The following is a 25,772-nucleotide window of genomic DNA, read 5'->3' on the forward strand; positions in this document are numbered from 1 at the left end:
GATAATATGATGCCATTTATTTTAGTGCTATCAGTACGACTTTTGCTGAACTTGTCAGTAAAATAAAAATATATGGGGCCTGGAGAGTTGGCTCAATGGTTACAGAGCGCTTACTGCTCTCGTAGAGGAGCCGGGTTCAGTTCCTAACACGCACACGGTGGCTTACACACACACACACACACACACACACACACACACACACACACACACACGGCCCCTGCATGCACACAGGGCACACATATCACATAAAAATAAGCAAATAAATATTAAAACGTGGAACACTCTGGGTGTGGTGGCGCATGCCTTTAATCCCAGCACTCGGGAGGCAGAGGCAGGCCTGTGAGTTCCAGGCCAGCCTGATCTACAAGCGAGTCCAGGGTAGTCCAGGCTACACAGAGAGACCCTGTCTCAAACAAAACAAAACAAAACAAAACGAAAAACTATCATCATGTTCTTTAGCATTTCATTGGTTGTTCCTTGCTAAAAATTAAATGTAATGCCAACACCCAACAATGAAGGTTATTGCTTAACTATTTAAGAGGAACTGTCAGAGTTCGTGTGTACACGTGGTATGAAGTTCATAAGACTAAAAAAAGGGCATTTACACTATGGGAAGTCTCTCCTGCCCACACTGGTTCTCAGCCTTTCTGCTCCTTCCAGACTTCACAATGTACCTTAAATTAATACTCTTATTGTTACATAGCGAGTGCTTTTTCTTAAATATAGCAAACTCTAGCGATATTTTAGCAACCACTATTATAAAGTTTAGTTTGCAATTATGGCTTCAGTGTGAATTACATGTTAGTGCTGGCAATGTCTTAAAAATAAGTGTTCTGGCTCTGCTCCTATTCTGTTCTTTTTATTTTATTTTTATTTATTTATTTATTTTTGGTTTTTCGAGACAGGTTCTCTCTGTGTTAGCCTTGGCTGACCTGGGCTCACTTTGTAGATCAGGCTGGCCTCGAACTCACAGCGATCTGCCTGCTTCTGCCTCCCAAGCACTGGGATTAAAGGTGTGCGCCACTGTGCCTGGCTCTGCTCTTTTTAGAAACACTTTTTTTTTGTATCTTTCTGAAGTTGAAGAGCTTACAACTATAGTGAAGATTTAAATAAAAATCACTTTTAGAGTGACAGTGTGAGCAGTTCCGTCTTATTTTTTCAATGAGAGATATTTATTCATATTCTTCCCCAGTAAGGTCTCAATTTGTAGCCCAGGCTGGCCTCAGATTCACAGCAATGCATCTGTACTAGCCTTCCAAGGGGTGGTAGCCCAGGCTGGCCTCAGATGCACAGCAATGCATCTGTACTAGCCTTCCAAGGGGTGGTAGCCCAGGCTGGCCTCAGATGCACAGCAGTGCATCTGCACCAGCCTTCCAAGGGGTGGTAGCCCAGGCTGGCCTCAGATGCACAGCAATGCATCTGCACCAGCCTTCCAAGGGGTGGTAGCCCAGGCTGGCCTCAGATGCGCAGCAATGCATCTGTACTAGCCTTCCAAGGGGTGGTAGCCCAGGCTGGCCTCAGATGCACAGCAGTGCATCTGCACCAGCCTTCCAAGGGGTGGTAGCCCAGGCTGGCCTCAGATGCACAGCAATGCATCTGTACTAGCCTTCCAAGGGGTGGTAGCCCAGGCTGGCCTCAGATGCACAGCAATGCATCTGCACCAGCCTTCCAAGGGGTGGTAGCCCAGGCTGGCCTCAGATGCACAGCAGTGCATCTGCACCAGCCTTCCAAGGGGTGGTAGCCCAGGCTGGCCTCAGATGCACAGCAATGCATCTGTACTAGCCTTCCAAGGGGTGGTAGCCCAGGCTGGCCTCAGATGCACAGCAATGCATCTGCACCAGCCTTCCAAGGGGTGGGACTACAGGACTGAACCATTAGGTTTGAAGGAGTTTGAGTCAGTTGTTTTTTATTCTTTATCTTGCATGTCTTTGGAATAATCCCTTGTATTTAGTTCCCATGCAGGCATCTAGTTTCAAAAGTTTTTACCTGGATTGTTAAAGTAATTGAGCCAGGCGAAAGTGATCAGTTAAAGACCTAAAGGAAGCAAATTGCAGTAAATGCCTTTTTTGTGTGAAACTCCGCACACAAAGCCGTGGGTTAAGTCTCATGTTCTTGGCACGAATAGCATCGTGTTCCTGATCCTGCTGCCTATGTTTCTGTTAACCACTGTGGTGAAAGCTCTTTATGTTGGGCAACCAAAACAAAACAAAACAAAATCTAATTTTAAAAAGCAAGGTTAGGGGACTGGAATCATAAGGGAGCCTACTAAAAGTAGTTGAGAGCCAGCAGGGTGGCAGTCCCTGTCTGTAACTACAGGCGCTCCAGGCTTCAGACAGGAGGACCAAGGGTGACAAGACAGGTGTGCATCATGGGGCAAGACCTCAAAGAAAAGAGTCTCTGCGACTAGTTCTAATATTTTACCAAAATGAAAGAGTAAAGAAAGGAGAGCCTCTACATAAAAAGAGGGGTATCTGATGCTTCCTTTTGCCTGTAAGGGCAGCAGGCACAAACATGGCACACATATGCATTTGCATGTAAAACAATGATGTACATAGAATAAATCTTTTGTTTGTTTGTTTGTTTTTTGAGACAGGATTTCTTTTTTTTTTTAAATATTTATTTTATTTATTATGTATGCAATGTTCTGCCTGCCTGCCAGAAGAGGGCATCAGATCGCATTATAGATGGTTATGAGCCACTATGTGGTGCTGGGAATTGAACTCAGGACCTTTGGAAGAGTAGTCAAGTCAGTGAGTGCTCTTAGCCTCTGAACCATCTCTCCAGCCCTGAGACAGGATTTCTTTTTGTAGCCCTGGCTGTCCTGGAACTTGCTCTGTAGACAAAAAACAAATCTTTTTAAAAAGATGGATGTAAGTTTACATCTTATCTATTTTTGGTGTTGTTGGTTCACCTTAGCCTGTCTTTTCTGATCTTAAAACTCAGAGTTTACAGGCTGGGCAGAGGTGGCTCACGCCTTTAATCCCAGCACTCAGGAGGCAGAGGCAGGTTTGAGGCCAGTAGTCTGGCCTACAGAGTAAGTTCCAGGATAGGCAGGGCTACCCTGACTCAAAAAACCAAAACCAACCAACCACCACCACCAAAACCCCTCAGAGCTCACAACCGTCCTGGGCTCTGCTTCCTGTTTCCTTCGGGTCTCACCACAGTCCCACAGGGGCACAGTGACGAATCTGGAGCTGCCGGCTTTCTAAGCTCGCCACCCCTGGACATGTGCTTCTCGTTCTGCGCAGTGGAGGGATGTTCTGGACCTTTCTCCTGTCAGGGATAAGTGGAAGATCTCTTTCTCATGTCACTTGTCCTTTTCACAACAGAAATGTAGCCCATGTCTCAGAACCCTTTACTTCTTCTTGTCACACTTTTTTTTTTATTTTTATAAAGACAAAGTCTCCTACTCTTTGCCTGGCCAAAGTCCGTTGTGGCCTGGAACTTACTGTGTAGCCCACATTGGCCTGAAACTCAAGGTGATCCTCTTCAGCCTCTCCAGTGCTGGGAGATTATAGTAGTGAGCCATCATGTCTGACTTTCCTCTCCCCTAAAATGGGGTTCTCATTGCTTTGCCCAGGCTGGCCTAGAACTCATGGATTCACAGGACCCCACCCCCCCCCCCCCCCCCCCCCGACACCTGGATGCTGGGACTAATGAGTTCTATCATGTATTCACAGTCCCTTTCTTTCTTTCTTTCTTTCTTTCTTTCTTTCTTTCTTTCTTTCTTTCTTTTTCCTTTTGGTTTTTTCGAGACAGGGTTTTGCTGTGTAAAAGCCCTGGCTGTCCTGGACTCGCTTTGTAGACCAGGCTGGCCTCGAACTCACCGAGATACGCCTGCTTCTGCTGGGATTAAAGGCGTGCGCCACCACACCCGGCCACAGTCCCTTTCCAAGTCTACTTGACACTGCAATTCTCAGCGTTGATAGGAAAAGCGTTAAAGAGGAAATCTGCATGTGTTAAATTTCTTATAGGAGGAGGACAGGTGGAGCATTTCCAGGTCTCCTTGTGTCTTTTGTCTCTTTAGGAATAATTATCGTTGTCACATTTGATTTGGATAGAAGACTGATATATGTGTGCATGGTGGACCAGCCAGAAATGACACTAGATAGTAAAAAAAAAAAGCTCTTCTGGAGCTAGGGAGTGTGTGATTTAGTGGTATATTTGCCTCTTGGTTTCAAACTCCCACCCCCCTCACCAAGAACAAAGCAAAACAAAACAGTTCTGGTGGACTGTAGAGACAGCACTGGAAATGACCGCATTTCACTGGATTGTGGAAAGAGGGCTACAGTCTGCCCTTAAAGGAGCATGGCACCCACAGTTCATCCTGACCATAGCATGGCTGTTACACCCGAGGTCTCGGTGAGAGACTGAGAACTGCTGTTTTATACACTGGGGTAGATGGACTGGATTAAAAAGTTGCAGTCCTGTACTTGGGTGGTTTGGGGACGTTTTCTGTTCACTGACTTTTCATATATTGATTTTGTGGATGGAGGTGGTATGTGCGTGTATTGGCATGTACATGGAGGTCAGAGGGCAACTTTCGGGAGCTGGTTCTCCTGCCACCGTGTGGGTTCTGGGATGGAGCTCAGGTGTGAGGCTTGGCATCCAGCGCCTTAGCCATGGAGTCTCCAGTCCCTACATTTATCTGTTAAATGGGAAGATTAAGATGTAGGCTACTTCTCCCTCTCTCCTGCCCCTTTTCCTTGGATTTTACTTTCTATGGCTTCTGCTACTTGTGATCAGTTATAGCCCAAAGTATCAAGTGGAAAATTCCAGAAACAAGCAGTTCACAAGTTTTAAATAACTTACTATCGTGTATTGCTTTAATGTATAATAATAATAATAATAATAATAATAATAATAATAATAATAATAATCCTAATAATAATAATTATTATTATATTTTAAATTATTGTTAACCTTTTGCTGGGCTTAATTTATACATTGAATTATACATTGAATTTTATGGTGGATACATAAAGTACATCTGGTATATGTGGGGCTTGGTACTATTTGTAATTTCATTCATTTTGGGGAGCTGTTGTAATGTGTCTCCTTGCAGTAGGGCTAGAAGCCATATTGCAGGCACCACAGAGAGTCAGGAGGGAGAAGAGAAGACAGCAGAGGTAGGCCTCATGTGCACTGTGCCTTCAGGGTTTTCTCCTGGAGAAGGGGGCACTACGCCGAGCTGCCGAATTCCCCTCCTACTACAGAGCCCTCCGCCACACTCTTCCTTAGAAGTCTGTACTTGAGGTCTGTCCCATCCATGTGGGGTCACCTCCAGGGCATCAGGCATTCAAGGCATGACTTACACTCTTGGCGGTCCTCCTGCCTCAGCCTCCCCAGTCTCTGAATAACAAGGTATACAACCCCTCCGAAACAACAAACAACAAAGCAGGAAGCGATTCAGAGGATGGCCTCCATGCAGTAGACATAGCTTAGGGTCTCTCTCTCTCTCTCTCTCTTTTTAAAAATATTTTTTTTTAAATTTATTTATTACATATACAATGTTCTGCTTGCACACCAGATGAGGGCAGCAGATCTCATTATAGGTGGTTGGTGAGCACCATGTGGTTGCTAGGAATTGAACTCAAGACCTCTGGAAAAGCAGACAGTGCTCTTAACCGCTGAGCCATCTCTCCAGCCCTAGGGTCTCTTTTTGAGACAGGGTCTCACAAGGTAGCCCTGGCTGGCCTGGAGCTCAGACATCTGCCTCTGCCTTCTCGGTGCTGGGATTAAAGGTGCGTGCCACCACACCCAGCTACATCCTGTCGACCTGAGTTCAGTCTCTGGGATGCTCGCCGGAACACACACGATGGGAAGGAGAAGACTTAACTCCCAAAAGCTGACCTCTGACCTCCAGGCTTCCACGGTGGTACGCATGCACGCACGTGCCTTCCCTCCTCCTGGTAATTACTAAAATGTAGAGAGCAATGTGATGGGTCAGCGACGGTGCTGCCGAGCCTGACAGCCTGTGTGTTCTCTGGGACCCACGTGGTGAGAGAAGAGAAGCAGCCCCTGTAGGTTGTCCTCTGCCTTCCCTGTGGGCTGTGACACACACGCCCTCTGCCCCCGTCCCTGCCCCAACACACACACACATATACACACACACAAATAATGTAATAAAACTTTAAATGTAGGGCCAGGTGTGGTGGCGCACGCCTTTCATCCCAGCACTCGGGAGGCAGAGGCAGGCGGATCGCTGTGAGTTCGAGGCCAGCCTGGACTACAAAGTGAGTCCAGGACAGCCAAGGCTACACAGAGAAACCCTGTCTCGAAAACCAAAAACAAACAACCAAACCAAACCAAAACAAAAAAACTTTAAATGTAGAGAGATAATAAGATGTACCAAAACTCACATCCAGCTGTCAGCTGTACACTCCAGGTGTCCAGTCTTATTAAATGCTGAACTTGGAAAAATCTTACATTTTTCAGTCTTCAGTTTCTTAGTTTTCTCTCCATGCCATTGCTCATTTTCCAATTGTATGTTCCTTTTTGTTTTTGTTTTTTTCTCACAGTGGTTTGGATACTGTGGTGCTAGCCTTTTTGTTTGCTTGTGTATCTCTCTCTCTTTATTTCGGTTTTGGAGACAGGTTTCTCTGTGCAGCCTTAGGTAGCCTGGAACTTACTCTGTATACCAGGCTGGCCTTGAACTCACAGAGATCCTCCTGCCTCTGCCTTGTGGCACCAATACCCAGCTAAGATTTTTTTTTTGGAAACAGGGTTTCTATGGTAGCCTTGGCTGTCCTGGACTTGCTTTGTAGAGCAGGCTGGCCTCAAACTTACAGAGATCTGTCTGCCTCTGCTTTCCCAGTGCTGGGATTAAAGATGTGTGCCACCACGCCTGGCTAGGTATCTTTTTTCTGATATAGAAAAATTTTAATTTATGAGATGAAATTTACTAGTGGTTTTCTAGGGGATTGTTGGTTTAGTTGATGAATTTACCAAAAAATTAAAGGCTTTCCATTCGACTGTTATTCGTAGTGAAGTGGTGCATATTCCATGGCTAATATCGAGGCATGGTTTGGGGATAGGTACCTTCCTTACTGTGTCTCTCAGGTGGTGCTTCTGCTGGGTCATCCCCTTGGGGGTGGGGCTTCTTCTGGCTCCTCCCTTGGGGGGTGGGGCTTCTGCTGGCCCCTCCCTTGGGCGCATGTTGGCCATTCTCTAGCACACAGAAGAAAGCAGCAGTAAGCTGAGCTCTCCTCCTCAGCTGCAGATAGGGATCTAAGAGCCCACTGGCACGGGGGACAGAGTACGTGCTGCGAGGTGCTTCACTGGGCAGGGTGTGCTGCTGACGAGTTCCCACCCGTGCTGGAGGAGGTGGGTGGGTTGAGAGCTTGTTTCTGGTGTAGGTCACCACCGTGGCACAGCTGGGAGACTTGGGTTCCAGTCCCCTTTTTTGTTGTACCTTACTGGATGACCTAGGTCAAGTCTTGGGTGTAGTCTTTTTTTTTAATCTATGATATAAAGAAATAGAAAAGCTGAACGTGGTGGCTTGCACCTGGGATGGCGCACTTAAGAAGCTGAGGCAGCAGGATTGCCATTAGTTCAAGGTCACTCGAAGTCAAAGCAAACCAAAGCAGAAAGGGAGAGTGGACTTTTAAAATGACTGTCATCATTATTAAAATATTAATTGTTAGCCCGGTGTGGTGGTGCATGTCTTTTATCCCAGTACTCAGGAGGCAGAGGCAGGGGGATTTCTGTAAGTTTGAGGCCAGCCTGCTCTGCAAAGTGAGTCCAGGACAACCAGGGCTCTATTACACAAAGAAACCCTGCCTGAAACAAACAGGCAAAGAGAGAAAGAAAGTAAGAAAGAAAGCCAAAATTGTTTTACTATTAAGAGAGGTTTTAGAGTCATTCAGTTGTCATTGAAGACACTGGATATTGTTCATCGTGTACAGTGGTATGCGGCGCGCCGAGGCATGGTTCTGCTTGCAGAGGGTCTCATCTTGTGGGGAATCCTTGTGCAGTGGGGTAGTGCAAGAGTTACGGATGGCTTGGGATGCCCAGCTCGGGAAGAGACTTTGGTTTTGGAGTTCAGGAAGAGCTTTGGCAGAAATGGAGGCGGATGGACCTCACTTCGGGAGCCCAGCAGAGAGGAGAGCTGCAGGGTTTGCCTGAGAGCTAGTGAGTGAACTTGCTTGCCTGGGTCTGTAGTTTGTGCAAAGGCCCAAGAAAAGCTGAGGCTGGTAAAGGTAAACCGGGCTGGCTTGTGGGCAGACTCAGCTGGAGCTGGGGTACTTCGCTGGCTTCTAATCCTGTAAGCAGATGGTGGTCTTCAGATGATGTAAGGTAAGTAGCACCTGAAGATGTGTTTGATAACAGTGTCTAGGATGGTAATTGATTATAGTTGGACTGAGTGTTTTTGTTTTTTGATTTTTGAGGCTGAATAAAATGAAGATAATTTAAGAGATGCAGGCAAGGCTAAGCAGGAGGAAAGGCTGTTGGCCGAAGGGGAGCGTGACTCCATGTGGAAAGGGGGCGGGGCTTCCAGTAGACAATGGCATGGTGGGAACAGGAAGCTGGTCACTCTGGCTCATTGTTAGGAAGAACTTTCTGGTAAGCTGCCATTAGCTTGAAATTTTATAACCGAGACAGGATTTTTTCATGTTTTTAAAAAAATCACCTATTATGAATTACAGTTCTGCAATCGTGCCAGTTCAGACAAGTGTCTGGAACAGAGATCCCCGCCCCCTTCCTCAGCGCTGAATCTTGCCCATTGCGCACATCCTGTAAGGGGAAGCCCTGTGAGCCGGGGGAGGGATCTCTACATCTTTGGGAGGAAGGAGGGTGAGCATTCAACATTTAGCATGTGTGCTCTGATGGATGCGTGTGTGAGTGCGTGTGTGTGCGCGTGTGTGTTAAAACTCTGTTTAGTTGCTCACCATTTTTAGTTTCTTTTTTTTTTTTTTTTTTTTTTTTGATAGCTGGGGCAAACACTTAGAAGGACAAATGCAGGCCACGCACAGTGGCCACTCACTCAAGGGGCTCAATCAGTCACCTCAGAACAGAGCCTCAGCAGAGCTGGGCCTACAGAGATGAGTTTCTGGCATGGATGTGGATATTTTCTTGTGTAACAATGATTTATTCTTCAGACTCGGGGGCTGAGAGCAAAGTTGCTTAGCAATCATGTGGGTGCTGAAAGAGTGGCCTTTGGAGGCATTCGAAGTGGGATAAATTCGGCTTTTCAGACAGCTTGCAAAGACTCCTGTTAGGGCAGCCCCTGGCAGCCCTTCTACAAGTTAGGGACTTGTAGTCTTTTTTGCTTCTGATTGCTTTTGTTTGATCTGTTTTTCCGCTTTCTCATGTGGAGAAAGGGCTAAGGCTTCTGGGAGTGGTTTCCTCATAGGCTGTGCAGGGAGAAGAGGGTTTCCATATAGAGACTGTTTCTCTGGGTTTGTATTAATTGTCCACTACTGCGGTTTGGCTTGGCTCTGGGGAGCTGACTGGGGAGCACTAGCTCGCCCCTGCAGCCCAGACACAGCATCACACAGCTTTGGAGTTATCTTTTCATAGACAAGGCAGTCTACCATCAGAGAGAAGCTGGCCCAGCAAGGAAAAAAGAGCAGAAGAGAGCAGTGTCACTGCGTGCAGGCTCAACTACACACTTAAACACCGCCATCTGTAAAGACAGCTCTGGTCCTTACTTCCTTGCAATATTTAAAGTAAACGGGTGGGTGGTGTGGAGCCACTCTCAAAAGCCCAGGTTGCTGTGGAGGTTTATGGAACTTTCCAATCTCTTTGTTTTTTTCAAGACAGGGTTTCTCTGTGTAGCCCTGGCTGTCCTGGAACTCACTCTTTAGACCAGGCTGGGCTCAACCCAGAGATCCTCCTGCCTCTGCCTCCCTAAGTGCTGGCATTAAAGGCGTCAGCACAACTTTTCAAATTAAAAAAAAAATTTATTTATTTTTGTTTTATGTACATTGGTGTTTTGCCTGCGTGTATGTCTGTGTGAGGGTGTCAGATCTTGGAGTTATAGACAGTTGTGAGTCACCACGTGGTTGCTAGAAATTGAACCCGGGTCCTTTGGAAGAGCAGTCTTAACCACTGAGCCATCTCTCCAGCCCCCAACTTTCCAATCTTTTACTAGCTTGTATTTTTGGCATCAGAATTTTCCCTTCTTCCTTTTTTGTTTTAATAATATAAAGTGTATATGTGTGTGTACATGCACGTGTGTATCCATGGGTGTGGAGGTCAAAGGGGAGCCTCCGGTGTCATCTTGAGGAGTGTTGTTTACCTCTTTTGAGACAGTCTCTCATTGTCTTGGTGCTCACCAATTAGGCTTGACTGGCTGGCCGGTGAGCCCCAAGGATTTCTGCCGTCTGCCTCCGCAGTGCTGGGATTACAAGTGCAAGGAGCTGGTGATAGCGCTCAGGTCTCATTCCTGAGAAGCAAGTCAGCTTGGTGATGGAATAACTTTCTAAGCCTTAAATTTTGATTTCTTTATACTTTTTGAAATTTAAAAACAAAAACAAAAATGAGATATTGTCTAGACCATCTCCCCTCCCAGAACAGGGTTTCTCTGTATAACCTTGCTGTCCTAGACTTGCTTTGTAGACCAGGCTGGCCTCAAACTCACAGAGATCCATCTGCCTCTGCCTCTCGAGTGCTGGGATTAGAAGCATGTGCCACTGCGCCTGGATGAAGACTACTTTTTCTAAGCCTTACTATATAATTGAAAAGCAAGGGCTAGAGAGATGGCTCAGTGGTTAAGAGCCCTGCCTGTTCTTCCAAAGGTCCTGAGTTCAATTCCCAGCAACCACATGGTGGCTCACAACCATCTGTAATGAGACCTGGTGCCCTCTTCTGGCAGACAGGCACACACGCAGACAGAAACTTGTATACATAATAAATAAATCTTACAAAAAAAAGAACTATAACAAAACTGAACCATTGATCTAAATTAGCTTCCCCCCCCACCAGAATTAATTTATGAAATGAGTTTGGGTTAACAATTAATCACTGGGGTTTTTTCCTTCCAAAGTTTAGGCTAAGCCTAGCTCTTCATTTTTTATTGAGGGTACTGAGACCAAAGTACCCATATCATCCTAAGGCCTCCACAGAGCTGTCACTGTAGAATGATTTATGTATGGAAAGGTTGTTAATAAAACTATCACAGTAGTGGAGCTAAATACACTGTCCTTGCCTCTACTAAGAGCTGTTCAGTATAGAAATCTTCCTTCCTTCCTTCCATTTTAAAATAGGGTGAACAGATTTATTAGGGAATGTAAGAACTCTTGAGTGTGGGAGGGGTTCTATGGGAGGAACACCCAGGAATAGCATTAATTCAGAGAACTGAAAAATCAAATTTATTACTAGACAGTGCTGGATGAGGGATTGTGAAACCTGGTTCTGGTCTCAGCTCTGTTTACTAACCTTAGCCAAGAATATTCAGTTTAATCTATTTGAGCTAGTACATCCTGCTTTTGTTTGTTTGTTTGTTTTTCGAGACAAGGTTTCTCTGTGTAGCCTTGGCTGTCCTGAACTTGCTCTGTAGACCAGGCTGGCCTCGAACTCACAGAGATCCGCCTGCCTCTGCCTCCTGAGTGCTGGGATTGCAGGTGTGCACCACTGCCCCCGGTTTACATCCTGCTAATAAGATAAGAAGAATGAAGGGTGCCCAGGGCCCATGGCGGGGCTTTCACTGGGCTCTTAAGCTCTGCCTGGCTTTTTCTTTTTCTTTTTTATTTTATTTAAAGGAGCTGCTCTGAATCCTTGTTTTCTGGCGCTGGCCTCCCATCGACCAAATCCATTCCCTCCCAGTTGTTAGTTTCTCATGTATTCCTTCAGAATTCCTTATTTTTATCACCTATTTCATTTATCTTGTGACACTTGAATACTATTTCCTTTTTAAAAACGTGGCTTATCTTGGGGTTATTTTCATATTAGTATACAGTGAGCTTCATCATTATTTTGACCCTTTATAGACATACCATAATTTAACCAGTGGTTGGGGATTTTTACTTGGTAAAGTCCCAAGTGATTTTTATGTTTGAATGGTCTTTGAACCCGATATGGGAACTTTTCTCTGCCATTTTAAAGCACTTTGCAGTCTTGCAATCGATTCTTACAAAACTTCTTTGGGGGTAATTTAGGGTATACTTGGTAGGTGAAAGAAATACTATGTTTAGGATTTTGCTGACCAGTATGCAAGGCGGCATGAAATCCCCACTGTGTTCCTCTTAGAGGCTCCAGTGTCCAGTACAGGGCAGGAGGGGCCCAGCCTGCTTCGTAGGGCTGGTAAAGTGTTCATTGCTGCAGTGAGGACTGTTCGTACATTGACTTCCTTAAAACTGACAGAGCGCATACAGAAGGACCTCCACACAGATGAGGCTGTGAGAAACAAAACCAGTAGAGAAAGAAGATATGCAAATGTTCTTTTTATAGATTAAAACTTTTAATCTTAAAAAATCCTAACTGACAGCTGGGCGTGGTGGGGCATGCCTTTAATCCCAGCACTCAGGGAGGCAGAGGCAGGCTGATTGCTGTGAGTTCGAGGCCAGCCTGGTCTACAAAGCTCGTCCAGGATAGCCAAGGCTACTCAGAGAAATCTTGTCTTGGGGAAAAAAAAAAAAACTTAAAAAAAGTGGCGCACGCCTTTAATCCTAGCACTCAGGGAGGCAGAGGCAGGCTGATTGCTGTGAGTTCGAGGCCAACCTGGTCTACAAAGTGAGTCCAGGACAGCCGAGGCTACACAGAGAGACCCTGTCTCGAAAAACCAAAAATCAAACCAAACCAAACCAAAAAAACGTTAAAAAAAAAAAAAAAACTAACTGAAATAGGTGCATGTGAAAGGTGACTTCCTTAATGACATTGAAGATGTGTGTACAGATGACTGTGCGTGGTTGTCCCCGCTCCCCGGAGTTTCTCTGTGTGGCCCTGGCTGGGCTGTAACTCACTATGGAGCAATCCACCTGCCTCAGAGACTGAAGGGTTATAAGTGTTCCACCACGCCTAGCAAGTGTGCATGTTTAGTTTTTTGGTTTTTTTTTTTCATGTTTTTTTTTTTTCAGACAAGGATTCTCTGTGTAGCCTTGAGTGTCCTGGACTTACTTTGTAGACCAGGCTGGCCTTGAACTCACAGAGATCCACCTGCCTCTTTGCCTCCCAGAGTGCTGGGATTACAGATACGCTGTGACTGTCTTGTGTCTTTATACTGATGCCAAGCTTAACCTGAAGTCATAAAAATGTGGAGATATTACTATAGAGATTAACAATTAATACTCGATATATTTATATATTAATATGGTCCTTTATATGGGAAAAATTAAGTCCAGAGCAGTTGTATCTTGTCCAGGTCAAATGCCTTCTCCAAAATGCTTTACAGTATTTTGCCAGGTTCTTTCTGTAAGCAAGTTCTGATGGCCAAGCTGCTTGACAAGAGGAAAAGTTTAATTCTGAACACGTTCTATTGCCCCTGTTCCCTTTTTCTCCTTAACACGGACTAGTTAATAATAATCAACAAGGAGTTTATTCTCCGACCTTGCATGGAGCCTGGCCCATACTGAGCAGGTAACATACAGAAAGGAATGGGAAGAGCTCCATGGGTGAGGCGTACAGTGCTTGAGGCCGACCCTGTATTTGCTAGATTGTTCTCATCGTCTCCTGCTCAGGGCAGGGAGCACTGTCGTGTTCACGCAGTTACGGCGCTGTGCGGTGGTAAGTGGGCGTGTTCACGCAGTTACGGCGCTGTGCGGTGGTGAGTGGGCGTGTTCACGCAGTTACGGCGCTGTGCGGTGGTAAGTGGGCGTGTTCACGCAGTTACGGCGCTGTGCGGTGGTGAGTGGGCGTGTTCACGCAGTTACGGCGCTGTGCGGTGGTGAGTGGGCGTGTTCACGCAGTTACGGCGCTGTGCGGTGGTGAGTGGGCGTGTTCACGCAGTTACGGCGCTGTGCGGTGGTGAGTGGGCGTGTTCACGCAGTTACGGCGCTGTGCGGTGGTGAGTGGGCGTGTTCACGCAGTTACGGCGCTGTGCGGTGGTGAGTGGGCGTGTTCACGCAGTTACGGCGCTGTGCGGTGGTAAGTGGGCGTGTTCACGCAGTTACGGCGCTATGCAGTGGTAAGTGGCGTCTTCACGGTGTTTTTTTTTATCCCTCCTCTTAGGTCCTTTCCCACAACCTGTGCACGGTGCTGAAGGTCCCACACGACCCCGTGGCCCTTGAGGAACACTTCAGAGACGATGATGAGGGGCCCGTCTCCAATCAGGGCTACATGCCATATTTAAACAAGTTCATTTTGGAAAAGGTATGATGATGCTAACCTTTCGCACCTACAGCTTTGCGTGGCTGGTGTGCACCAGCTGGGCCAAGGCAGCCCTTCCTGGTGAGTGCATAAGAAGATGGGTATGAACCGGACAGGGGCGCCACACACCTCTAGTCCCGGCACTCAGGAGGCAGGGGCGGGGCATCTCTGAGTTCCAAAACAGCCAGGGCTACGCAGAGAAACCCTGCCTCAAAAAAACAATAACAAAACCCAACCAAACAAAAAAAAAGAAGCTGGGTGCAGAGGCCTCCCCAGGAGAGAGGAAGGAGTGAGGCTGGAGTTTCTGCTCCTCCCTTTCCTCCTCACAGCCTGACACCTCCAGCTCAGTTCCTTCTTTGAAATTAAAAATGTATTTGTGGGGCTGGAGCGATGGCTCAGTGGTTAAGGGTACCAGCTGCTCTTCCAGAGGTCATGAGTTCAATTCCCAGCAACCACATGGTGGCTCACAGCCATCTGTAATGTGATCTGACGCCCTCTTCTGGCCGGCAGGTGTACATGCAGGCAGAGCACCATATACATAATAATAAGTAAATAAAATCTTTTTTAAAAATGTATTTGTGGTCCTCAGTGTCTATCTTCTCTCAGGATGCTTACTTCTCCTAGAAAATATGGTTTTCCGGGTGCTGGCAGTTACCCAGGATACTAAAGGGGATGGTTGTTGTCACTGTGCAGCTGTCACACAGCCGACTTCATCTTCCCCTAAGATGTGCACTAGGTCCGTCTCCTGTTTCTACAACCGAGTGCCTACAGGAAGTGACTCAAGGCAGGAGATGCTTACTTCAGCTCATGGTTTAATGGGATACAGTCCTTCAGATGGGGAGGGCCAGGTGGCTACACGGGTGTGAAGCTGCTTGCTCACATCCGGGCAGACCAGGAACGTTTTCTCTTTTTCCCTTTTTTAGTAAGTCTAGTATTAAAGCCCAAGGGACGGTGGCATCCACAGTAGGGTGGACCATCTCCTTTCAGTCAGTCCTCTCTGGGAGCGGCGTCACAGGCACCACCCTAAGACCGTGCTTCTTAACTTGTGGGTCGTGACCCTTTTGGGACACGGATATCCTACATATCAGATATTTTACATCATGATTTATAAGACTTGCAAAATTACAGTTAGGAAGTAGCAATGAAATAATTTTATGGTTTGGGGGGGGGGTCACCATAACAGAAAGGGCTGTATTAAAGGGTCGCAGCATTAGGAAGGTTGAGAACCAGTGCCCTTTTCTTTTTTGTTTTTTGAAACAAAGGTCCATCTGTGTAGCCCTAGCTGCCCAAGTGTGTGGTCCAGGCTGGCCTCAAACTCACAGAGATACACCTACCTCTACCTCTGTGAGTGCTGGATTAAATGTGTATACCACCATGCTTACACATAATCTTAAAAATTATAGACACTTTGGAAAGGTGGCGTTCACGCCCATGGATGATGTCTCACACACTCTCTCTCACACATACACACACACACACACACACACACACACACACACACTCACACACGTTAGGTATGGTGGTGAATATCTGTTAACGCTAACATTTGGGAGGTAGATGTAGATCAGAAGTTCAAGGTCATCCTCAGCTATAGAGTAAGTTCAAGGCCAGACTGGACTCCACGAGACCCTATTTCTAAAATCAAAACAAACAGGAATTGTAGGCAGTAAGGAGAATCGTTCATTTTATTAAGATATTATGAGACATGCCAAGGAAGTCTCAGAAGTCTAGAGATTGCTTTATTTTCCAGCACCAGGATTAGCGTGGGCTGAGTTAACAGCAGGGGCACAGTCCTCTGCCTTTGTGTCCTGAAATGCTGTGTCCAGCTATTGTATTTTGGTCTCATTGGTGTGGTATTTTAGATTTGCATTTTAAGTTTTGAAACACTCTTAGAGCCTGGAATTCTAAAGTCCTATAAATGGGAGAAAAGATAGCAGTATTGAGAAAGTCCAAAGTGAGCCACTAAGTTTGGAGCAAAGCTTTGTTGTGGTGCCAGTGAGGACGTGATGGAATAGTGAGCCCTGGGCCTCGATGGTAGTCCCTGGCCACCAGCCTGCCTACCAGCCTGCCACTCAGGGAAAGCAGCAGGGTTTTCGTGTTGTGGGGTTAAATCAGCAAAGATTAGCATCTTGTTTTGAAATTTGGTTGGGGTGAAAAGAAGCTGGTAGTGTGAGGACTGACAGCAGAAGACACATGATTGCTGTTCCTCTGTGAAACAGTGAAAATGTAAGCTCTCGAGCATACACGTGCCAGACATATGTTCTGGTTCATAAAGCTTTGCTGGATCACAGAGGTAGCCCGGTGAGTGGAAGTAGCTTAGCCAAGGGACAAATAGATTAAAGCAAAACTTTTTTTGTGTGTGTGTATGGTTTTTCGAGACAAGGTTTCTCTGTGTAGCCCTGGCTGTCCTGGACTCACTTTGTAGATCAAGCTGGCCTCGAGCTCACAAGGATCTACCTGCCTCTGCCTCCCGAGTGCTGGGATTAAAGGCGTGCACCACTACTCCTAGCTGATTAAAGCAATTTATAAAATTACATTTTATGTGTTTATTGTCTGTATGAAAATGGAGAGGGTGCACTTATAGAGGTCAGAGGTCAGCTTGTAGAAGTTGGTTCTCCTCCCATTGTGGGTTCTGGCGATGGAACTTAAAGTCTTCAGGCTTGGTGCTGCGCCTCTGTCTATTGAGCCAGTTTGCTGGCCTGTAAGTAAAATTTGAACTTAAACTATTTAACCTCTCCCAGCAGTGTTCCTTTAACTGAACTCTTAAAGACTGAATCCTGTTTTTCATCATCATCATCATCACAACAACAACAACAATAATAATAATAATAATTATTATTATTTTCTACATAGGGGAAGTAATGGTTGAAGGCAGGGGTAGGGTTACTTTGAAAACTTTCTGATAATCTCACACTATCTTGGCTTTCATCCAGTTGTCTCAAGTGCCTTAAGATGGATTCTCTCTCTCTTTTTTTTTTTTTTAACATGGATTCTCTTTACTGTTTCTTCTGTGTGTCCATTGGTGGCTTTCTCTAAGTCTTCAGCTATTGCCTCCGACTAGTTGGGGCCCTGAAATTTTATTTATATATATATATATATATATATATATATATATATATATTTTTTTTTTTTTTTTTTTTTTTTTTTTTTAGACCACGCTGGCCTTGAACTCATAGTGATCCACCTGCCTCTGCCTCCCAAGTGCTAGGATTAAAAGTGTGCACCACCACCGCCTGGCTGAAATACTTTATTGAAACCTGCTTTCCAAAAAATAGTTTTCATATTTGTCTTCTGCACTTACTTCCTGATAGTTATCTCTGATGTCGCACTGATAAAATTTATGTTCAGTTTTTCTGAGGTGTCAGATGGTTAGACAGTATGTTCTTCTTTACAAAATATTTGCCTGGGTGTTAATTTTGTTAAATTCCTTCTTTAGTGAAGGGATTTGGAACACCAGTTTTGTGGGTCTTTTCCTTCCTTACTCTCCTCTTCCTTTTTTTTTTTTTAAATGAGACATTATACTTGGATTGCTTGATGGTGAATAATTGAACACACTGGTCAGCTATTACTTTTTAAAAACTATTTCTAATTAGCTACACAGAGTATTAAGGCCTCAGCATGTTTTTGAGACAGTCTCATTCTTCCCTGTGATTTATGGCTGGTTAGGCGTGCTGGCCTTCACTGTGGTCAGCTTTCCCTTGAGTATTAAGGGTCCATCTGGGCTATCCGACCAGAACCAGTAATTCATTGGCTCCATACCAAGTTCATGTTGAGATGCTCTTGCTTTCTGAAAGAATCTGCTTTGTTTGGTTGTTGACTGTGCTTTGGAACCGCACATTGGACCGAACACACAGCGTTTCAGCCCAGTGCTTGGTTTTCTGTGGGCTTCTGAGTTCTAGTCTTGTAGCCTCACATTTCTGTAGTTTTCCTTTTCTGTACTTTCTTACCGTGTTTGGTGCTCATATACTAGTTGACATTTCTTGCATAAAACCTGTTCTTTTTTTTAAAGTTTGTTTGTGTGTGTGTGTGTGTGTTGTGTGTGTGTGTGTGTTAGAGTTTCTGAAATTTTTTTTAAAAAATTGATTTATTTTATGTGCATGAGTATTTTGCATGCCTGTGCACCACATACAGGCAGTGCCAAAGGAGGCCAGAAAGGTCGTCAGATTCCCTGAACTTGGATGACAGATGGGCGTGGTGCTGGGGTCTTCTGGAGGAGCAGCAAGTGCTCTTAACTAGTGAGTCGTTTTGATCCACGTAAAGTCTGTGCCTTGGTCTCTTCTGTTAGTTGACTGACTGTGCATTCGACTCCACATCCCACGACTATCATGGAGTGTGGATGGTACTGTTTGTAAGCATGAGCCCAGGCGTTTCCATGTTCTTCCTCCCTGCATTTACCTGCACACGCCTGTAATCCCAGCACTCTGGGAGGCAGAGGGAAGTGAGTTTGAGGCCAGCCTGGTGTATGAAGCAAGTCCAGGACAGCTAAGGCTATACCCTGTTTCAACCCCCCCCCCAAATACCCCCCCAGAAAACCAAAACAAAAAAAGAGTAGGTTTTATTTATTTATTTTTATAAAGATTTATTTATTATGTATACAGTGTTCTTTCTGCATGTATGTACACCTGCAGGCCAGAAGAAGGCATCAGATCACATTATAGATGGTTAGGAGCCACCATGTGGTTGCTGGGAATTGAGCTCAGGACCTCTGGAAGAACAACCCGGTGCTCTTAACCTCAGAGCCATCTCTCCAGCTGCCCAAGAGTATGTTTTTAAAAACCCTTTTCATTTTACTTTTTATATGGATGGGTGTTTTTCCTGTATGTATGTCTGTGCGCTACTTGTATTCCTGGTCCCCGCAGAGGCCAGCATAGGGTCAGATCTCCTGGAACTGGAGCTGTAGGTGATTGCAAACCATCAGGTGGGTGCTGGGAATCAAACTCAGGTCCCCTGGGAGAGCAGCCAGTACTCTTGACTGCTAAACCATTTTCCCATCCTGAAAGTTAAATAGTTTTTGGTTTGCCACAGTGACCAAATTGCCTTCCAGATTTTCATATTTATAAATCAATAAAGGGCTATACATGTTTCTTTCTTTTTGGAGGGAGAGGTGATGGTTTGAAGTCTAACCTCAGACTTGCTCAGTTGCACCTCTATAAGGTTGGAACTCACAGGCATGCACCACTGTGCCTTGCACTTCTGAGTGAACAAGAGGTTTCATGCTGAGAGCCACCAGTGACTTTATGCTCCTGAACACATGGCCAGGAGATGCAGCAGCAATGTGGCTTAAAGAGGTAATAAAGACTCAGCGGTGTTGTGGTGCAAAATTCACATTCCATGCAATTTACCTATTTAACCTTATAGTTTGGCTGGTTTTGTTTTTGTTTTTGTTTTTTTGAGACAAGGTTCCTCTGCTTAGCCTCGGCTGCCCTGGATTCACCTTGTAGGCCAGGCTGGCCTCGAACTCACAGAGATGCACCTGCCTCTGCCTCCCTAGTGCTGGGATGTAAAGGCGTGTGCCACCACGCCCGGCCTTTTAAAAAAGTTTCTGCTTTTGGTTTGTTTGGCTGGTTTTGTATAATGATCACCACAACCGAGTTTAGAATGTTCTGGTTATTCCCTCCCCCAAAATTCTCATCCTGCTAACATTCAGAATGTGCTCCCCACAGCTCTCCGCAAGAACTGGTCTACACATTTGCTCGTTTTTGCTTTGCTTTGTTTTGTTCTTTTCAAGATAAGGTTTCACTTATAGCCTTGGCTGTCCTGGACTCACTCTGTAGACCAGGCTGGCTTTGAACTCACAGAGATCTGCCTGTCTCTGCTCCTGAGTGCTGGGAGTAAAGTCTTGCGCCACCCTGCCTGGCTTTGTTTTTGTTTTTTTGAGACAAGGTTTCTCTCTATGTAGCCTTGGCTGTCCAGGACTTGCTTTGTAGACTTGAACTCATAGTGATTCACTTGCCTCTGCTTTCCTGACAGAATCATATTCTAAAATTTTTTTGAACATTTATTTTTAGTTGTGTGTGTGTCTGTGTGTGTGTGTGCGCGTGCGCGCGCGCGCGTGCATTCACACATGTGCCTTTATGTGTTTATACATGCATGTGTATGCAGTGCCCTCTGAGTCCAGCAGAGGGCATCAGAAAGACTCCCCCTGGGTACCAGGAACTAAGTTTGGGTTCCTCTACAAGATGCAAGAACAGAAAGTATTCTTTTTTTTTAAATTTATTTAATTTTAATTTATGTGCATTGGTGTGAAGGTGTCAGATCTTGGAGTTACAGACAGTTGTGAGCTGCTATGTGGATGCTGGGAATTGAACCAGGGTCCTTTGAAAGAGCAGATGGTGCTCCTAAGCACTGAGCCATCTCTCCAGCCCAAGAACAGGAAGTATTCTTAACCAAAGAGCCATCCTCACCAAACATTCTCTCATGGACATGTTACTGTTTTGTTCACACCTTCCCCAACTGGTGCACATTTGGGCTGTGCGCTTCAATGTGACTGCTTTGGCCTTTTCTCTGTTCCTCTAATTACCAGGCTCTTCCTGCTTCCTCTGCTGTGAGGCCTTCACTTGAGAACACGGGCACTTCTTGTTCATCCCCTGGTCACTTCCGTAGCTAGTGCCCCGCCCTTTCAGAGCAAGCTGGAATTCTCACAGTGTTCTCTGTTCCTCCCTTACAACAGCACTGGATCTGGTTCAGCCTCTGGAATGTGCGCTCTGTGTCAGCAAGGTTAGGTTCACTGCTGTCCAGTTTGAGTACTGAGACTGGTAAATCCTTACAACTTAAAAAAAGAAGGAAAAAGGGGGCTGGAGAGATGGCTCAAAGGTTAAGAACACTGACTGCTCTTCCAAAGGTCCTGAGTTCAATTCCCAGTAACCACATGATGACTCACAACTACCTATAATGTGATCTGATGCCCTCTTCTGGCATGTAGGTGTACATGCAGGCAGAACACTATATACTGTATACATAATAAATAAATGAATTAAAAACAAAACAAACAAACAAACAAAACTCTGTGGTCTGGGGAGGCCTGAACTCACCCTGTAGCCTAGGTTGACCTTGAACTCATGGCAATTCTCCTGCCTCAGTCTCCCAAGTGCTGGTATTAGAGGCATGAGTCACCATATTTGTCTCTTTTACAACTAATCAAGCAAATGAGGAAATGAATCCTGCATACTAGAGCCTGTGAATAAAATATGGGCTTATATTGGAAAGGATTTGTCGTTTGTTAGTTTTGCTCTTGCAGGGGTTCTCAATTTGTGGGTTGCGACCCGCTTGGGGTCACATATCAGATATCCCATATATCAAATATTTGCATTAATATTCCTAGCAGTAACAAAATTACAGTTATGAAGTAGCAACAAAATAATTTTATGGTTGGGGTCAGCACAGCGTGAGGAGCTGTGTCAGTGGGTCACAGCGTTAGGAGGCTGAGAACCACTGGGCTAATGTGGAGCTTGGGCTTAGGAGGGAAGTGGAAGGCACATTCAGAGCCTTCCCCTTTTTCCTTCTGTATTTTCCTAGCTCCACACTTTGCTCTGGATTTATGGTTCATAAAACGATCATTTTTTCCCATCATGATATACCATATTTTTTGGACCATAAGACACACTCCTCCCCCCAAAAGGGGGCAGGGTGAGTTAAGGTGCACCTTATGGTCTGATTGCTATTTTTTGCTTTTTTTAAAATTTGTTTGTTTTACTGCTCTAAAAACTGGGTGTGTCTTATGGTCAGGTGCATCTTATTGTCCAAAAAATACAGTAATTCACACAATGATGGAAAAAAAAAAAGCCAGGAATGGGGCGCATGCCTTGGGAGGCAGAGGCAGGTGGATCCCTGTGAGTTCGAGGCCAGGTCTACAAAGCAAGTCCAGGATAGCCAAGGCTACACAAAGAAACCCTATCTCAAAAAACAAAACAAAACAAAACAAAACAACAACAAAAAAAATCAGCCCAGGGTTCTGTGCCAGGCAGCCAAATCCTCTGCTGCTGAGTCACATCTGCAGCCAAAAGTGTGGTTTTTTTGTTTTTGTTTCCAGAGCTGAGGACCGAACCCAGGGCCTTGCACTCTACCACTGAGCTAAATCCCCAACCCTGGCTGTGAGTTCTTACCTTGCACTTTTCTTGAGTCAGGACCTCTCTGTTCTTTGTCCACTGCTTCTGCTAGGCTAACTAGCTGTGAGCATGTCTACCCGCCACCTCTCTGTATGCAGGAGTGCTGTGACTGCAGATACAATGTGATACTGCACCCAGCTTTTTGGTAACTTTGGGGGATTTGAACTCTGGTCCTCATGCTTGTGTGGCAGACCCAGGGCCTACTCCCTACCTTCTTTGTTTTATAGACAACATTTTGCTGGTTAGCCTGGGCCTTGTTATGTAGACCAGGTTGTCTTTGAACCCACAGAAATCTGCCTGCCTCTGCTTCACATGTGTCCTGATAAGGGACGCATTTGCCATGATACTCAGTTTGTTTTTTTGAGATAAGGTCTTGTCCTGTGGCTCTGGTCAGCCTCTATGTATGTCCTGTGTATAGTCCATGTTGAGCTTTTGCCCTAACGGTGCTAGGGTTACAGTTCTCTGCACACACCATGCTCAGCTCACATTTAGCATCTTAGAGTGAACAATTTAGTAGTTGTCAGGACATTCACTATCGCGTCATCCCTCAGAGAAACCCTGCCCTCCTTCACATCTCTCTCAGTTCTGCCTTTTCTCAGTCTCCAGGAACTATAACCTACTTCCTGTTTCATGGCTTGCCTATTCTGAATGTTTTATATTAATGGAACCATACCATATGTGGTCTTTTGTGCCTGGTGTCTTTCATGGAATGTGTTTTTAACATTCATCCATGTTCTAGGATATTTAAGTAATTTATATTTTGTGGATGAATAATAAACTATTGTGTTGATACACCACATTTTATTTATACACTCATTGGCAGATAGATTCCCCCTTTTTCTTCTTTCTTTCTGTTCTTTTCTTCCTCATTTTTAGAGCTGTATCTAGCCCAGTAGATGTGGAAAACTTATTTTTGTCCTTTTTTTTTTTTTGAGACAGAGTTTCTCTGTGTAGCCCTGGCCATCTTGAACTCACTTTGTAGACCAGGCTGGCCCCAAACTCACAGAGATCCACCTGCTTCTGCCTCCCAAGTGCTGGGATTAAAGATGTGTGCCACCACCACCTGGCAGAAAACTTAATTTTAAGCCTTCAACAGTCAACAAAGAGTAAGCTATAAATTGATATAAGAAACCGTCTCTTGCACTTTGTCATCTCCCTGAAAGTCCTCAATCAGCCCTTTGACACCTGTCTGCACACCTGTGTGTGGAGAGCATCCTGGAGTGTGACTGCTCTGTCTGCACCTGCAGTGTCTCTCCACCCCTTGGAGGGTCTAGAGTGACCTGCACTGCCTTCACTGCAGCAGCTGCTGGGTCAGCCTGTCCTTCCGCTGCCCCGGATTCCTAGAGACAAGGAGATATGAGGGGGGGCTGTGTCTTATTTGAAGTGGGACCCCCACAAGTAATAAGCATTTGTGTGGTCTCAGTTCTACAACTGAAGGTAAGTCAGCCAGGTGTGATGGCTTATAACTACAACCCTAGAATTTATTGGCCCTTAGGCAGGAGGATTATCAGTTTGAGTTCTCCCTAGGCCACATAGTGAGATCTTGTCACAAATGAAGAAACAAACAAATGATGTATGGAGTTTGTATTTCCAGCCTGCCCTTTGTTTCTTTCCTAGTCGATCTACTTCTGAGCTCTTTCCTCATCTTCTTTCTTCATTCAAGGAAGCTACCATCCTGCATTTTATGACTATTTCCCTCGAGTTAGAAAAAAAATCTTTATTGGTTGGGTGGTGGTGGCGGCGGCGGCGGCGCACGCCTTTAATCCCAGCACTCGGGAGGCAGAGGCAGGCAGATTGCTGTGAGTTTGAGGCCAGCCTAGTCTACAAAGTGAGTCCAGGATAGCCAGGGCTACACAGAGAAACCCTGTCTCAAAAAACCAAAAGAAATAAAAAGCTTTATAATATGTGCTGCATACATGAGTAATTTTAGGTGAGATTACTTAATTTATTCTTTCACACATATATATTTCGTTCTGGTCACTTGTTCCCCCTCTCTCTCTTGTCTCCTCAGCCCTACTAGCCCTCCCCCAGGGTCTCTACTTTCATGCCTTTTTAGTTTGCTTTTAGTTTTACTTTATGACCCACTGGTGTAACCAGAGCTACATTTTGTGGGCACAAGTGTGGAGCTTTGACTGGAGTGTGGCAACACCACTGGCTACATCAGTGAGGACTGACTTCCTCTCCCAAGCAGCCCTCATAGTTGTTAGCTCCCCTGAATGGGTCAGGGCCCCACCATCCCGTCCCAAGTAATTTTTCACAGATGTGTGCACAGAGCAGATGCTGAAGGTCCGCTCTTACTACCCTGTAAATGGTCTGAGCAGCATGTAGTCAAGAATTAGGTTTATTATTTTTTTCATTTTGTTTTTAAGACAGGATATAACTACATAGCACTGTAACTCATTATGTAGACCAAGCTGGCCTCAAACTTGCAGAGATCCAATTGCCTCTGTCTCCCGGCTGCTGGGATTAAAGGGTTGTGCCACCACACTTGGCTGTATTTAGCAAGAGCACATATTTTTACTTATTTTTAGAACCTCAAAAGCCATATTTTGGCGTATGTATGGGAAATTCCTGGGTCCCAAAGTTGAATTTTCCTGCTTTGTTTGGCATATACCTCATGTGAAAGCTTTTGAGTTTTCTTTTTTAATCAAGAGGTGATGGAGTTTGTACTTTTAACAACCTGTGGCAAGTCTTCTTCTTGGCCTTTGTTCGAGAGTGCTGCAGTGGATGTGGGGGTACAGTGTCTCTTCAAGGTCCTGCTTGCAGTTCCTTTGGATAGTTACCCAGTAATGAGCTCGCTGGATTGTGTGGTGGTTTCGTTTTTCATTTTTTGAGGAACGTCCATACCATTTTTTTCTCAGTAGCTGTGCCAACTTTCAGTCTTAGCAACAGCGCATAAAAGGTTCGGTTTCTGCACGTCCTCACCTCACTTCTTTTGATGGTGGCCGCCTAACAGGTATGAGCTCATAGCTCACTGTGTGTGATTTGCATTCTGCAGCTTTTTGTTTTGTTTTTCCCATTTGTAAGATTACTTTTGGCTATTTGGAATCCCTTGAGATTCTATATGAAAGTTAGGATTTTCTTTTTTTTTCCCCTGTGTCTAGTTCTGTAAGAAAATGCATTGACATTTTGATAGGAATTTCATAGAGTCTGTAGATTATTCTAGGTGTTATGAGCATCTTAGGTCTTCTAACCCATGAGCATAGATGAGATGCTTTCGTACCTGTTTATATATATATATATATATTATCAGCGCTTTACGCTACAGTTTCCACTGCAGGTCTTTCGCCTTCTTGAAGTCAGATCTGCATTGTATATAAGGTTCGGTCGTCTACACTGAGAGGCTTAGTTGGCTTGCTCCTTTCCCATTTGTGTGGTTTTTCACTTATTTTCCTTGCGTTGTTGCTTTGGCTAGCATTT

The 25,772-nt window shown here is 45.2% G+C and overlaps 1 protein-coding gene across 2 annotated transcripts in view; it reads left to right on the forward strand.

Annotated features, from left to right (window-relative positions):
* SWAP70 (switching B cell complex subunit SWAP70) overlaps positions 1-25,772 on the forward strand; it is a 74,322-nt gene that overhangs the window by 15,590 nt on the left and 32,960 nt on the right. For both annotated transcript variants that reach the window (XM_084772520.1, XM_084772519.1), the window contains exon 2: positions 14,110-14,250. In XM_084772520.1, coding sequence (XP_084628646.1) covers positions 14,218-14,250 — 33 coding nt within the window. In that variant the 5' untranslated portion in view covers positions 14,110-14,217. The remainder of the gene's footprint in view (positions 1-14,109; positions 14,251-25,772) is intronic.

This window comes from Acomys minous (genome assembly GCF_964271855.1).
Source record: "Acomys minous genome assembly, chromosome: 2".
Taxonomy (NCBI): Eukaryota; Metazoa; Chordata; class Mammalia; order Rodentia; family Muridae; genus Acomys; species Acomys minous.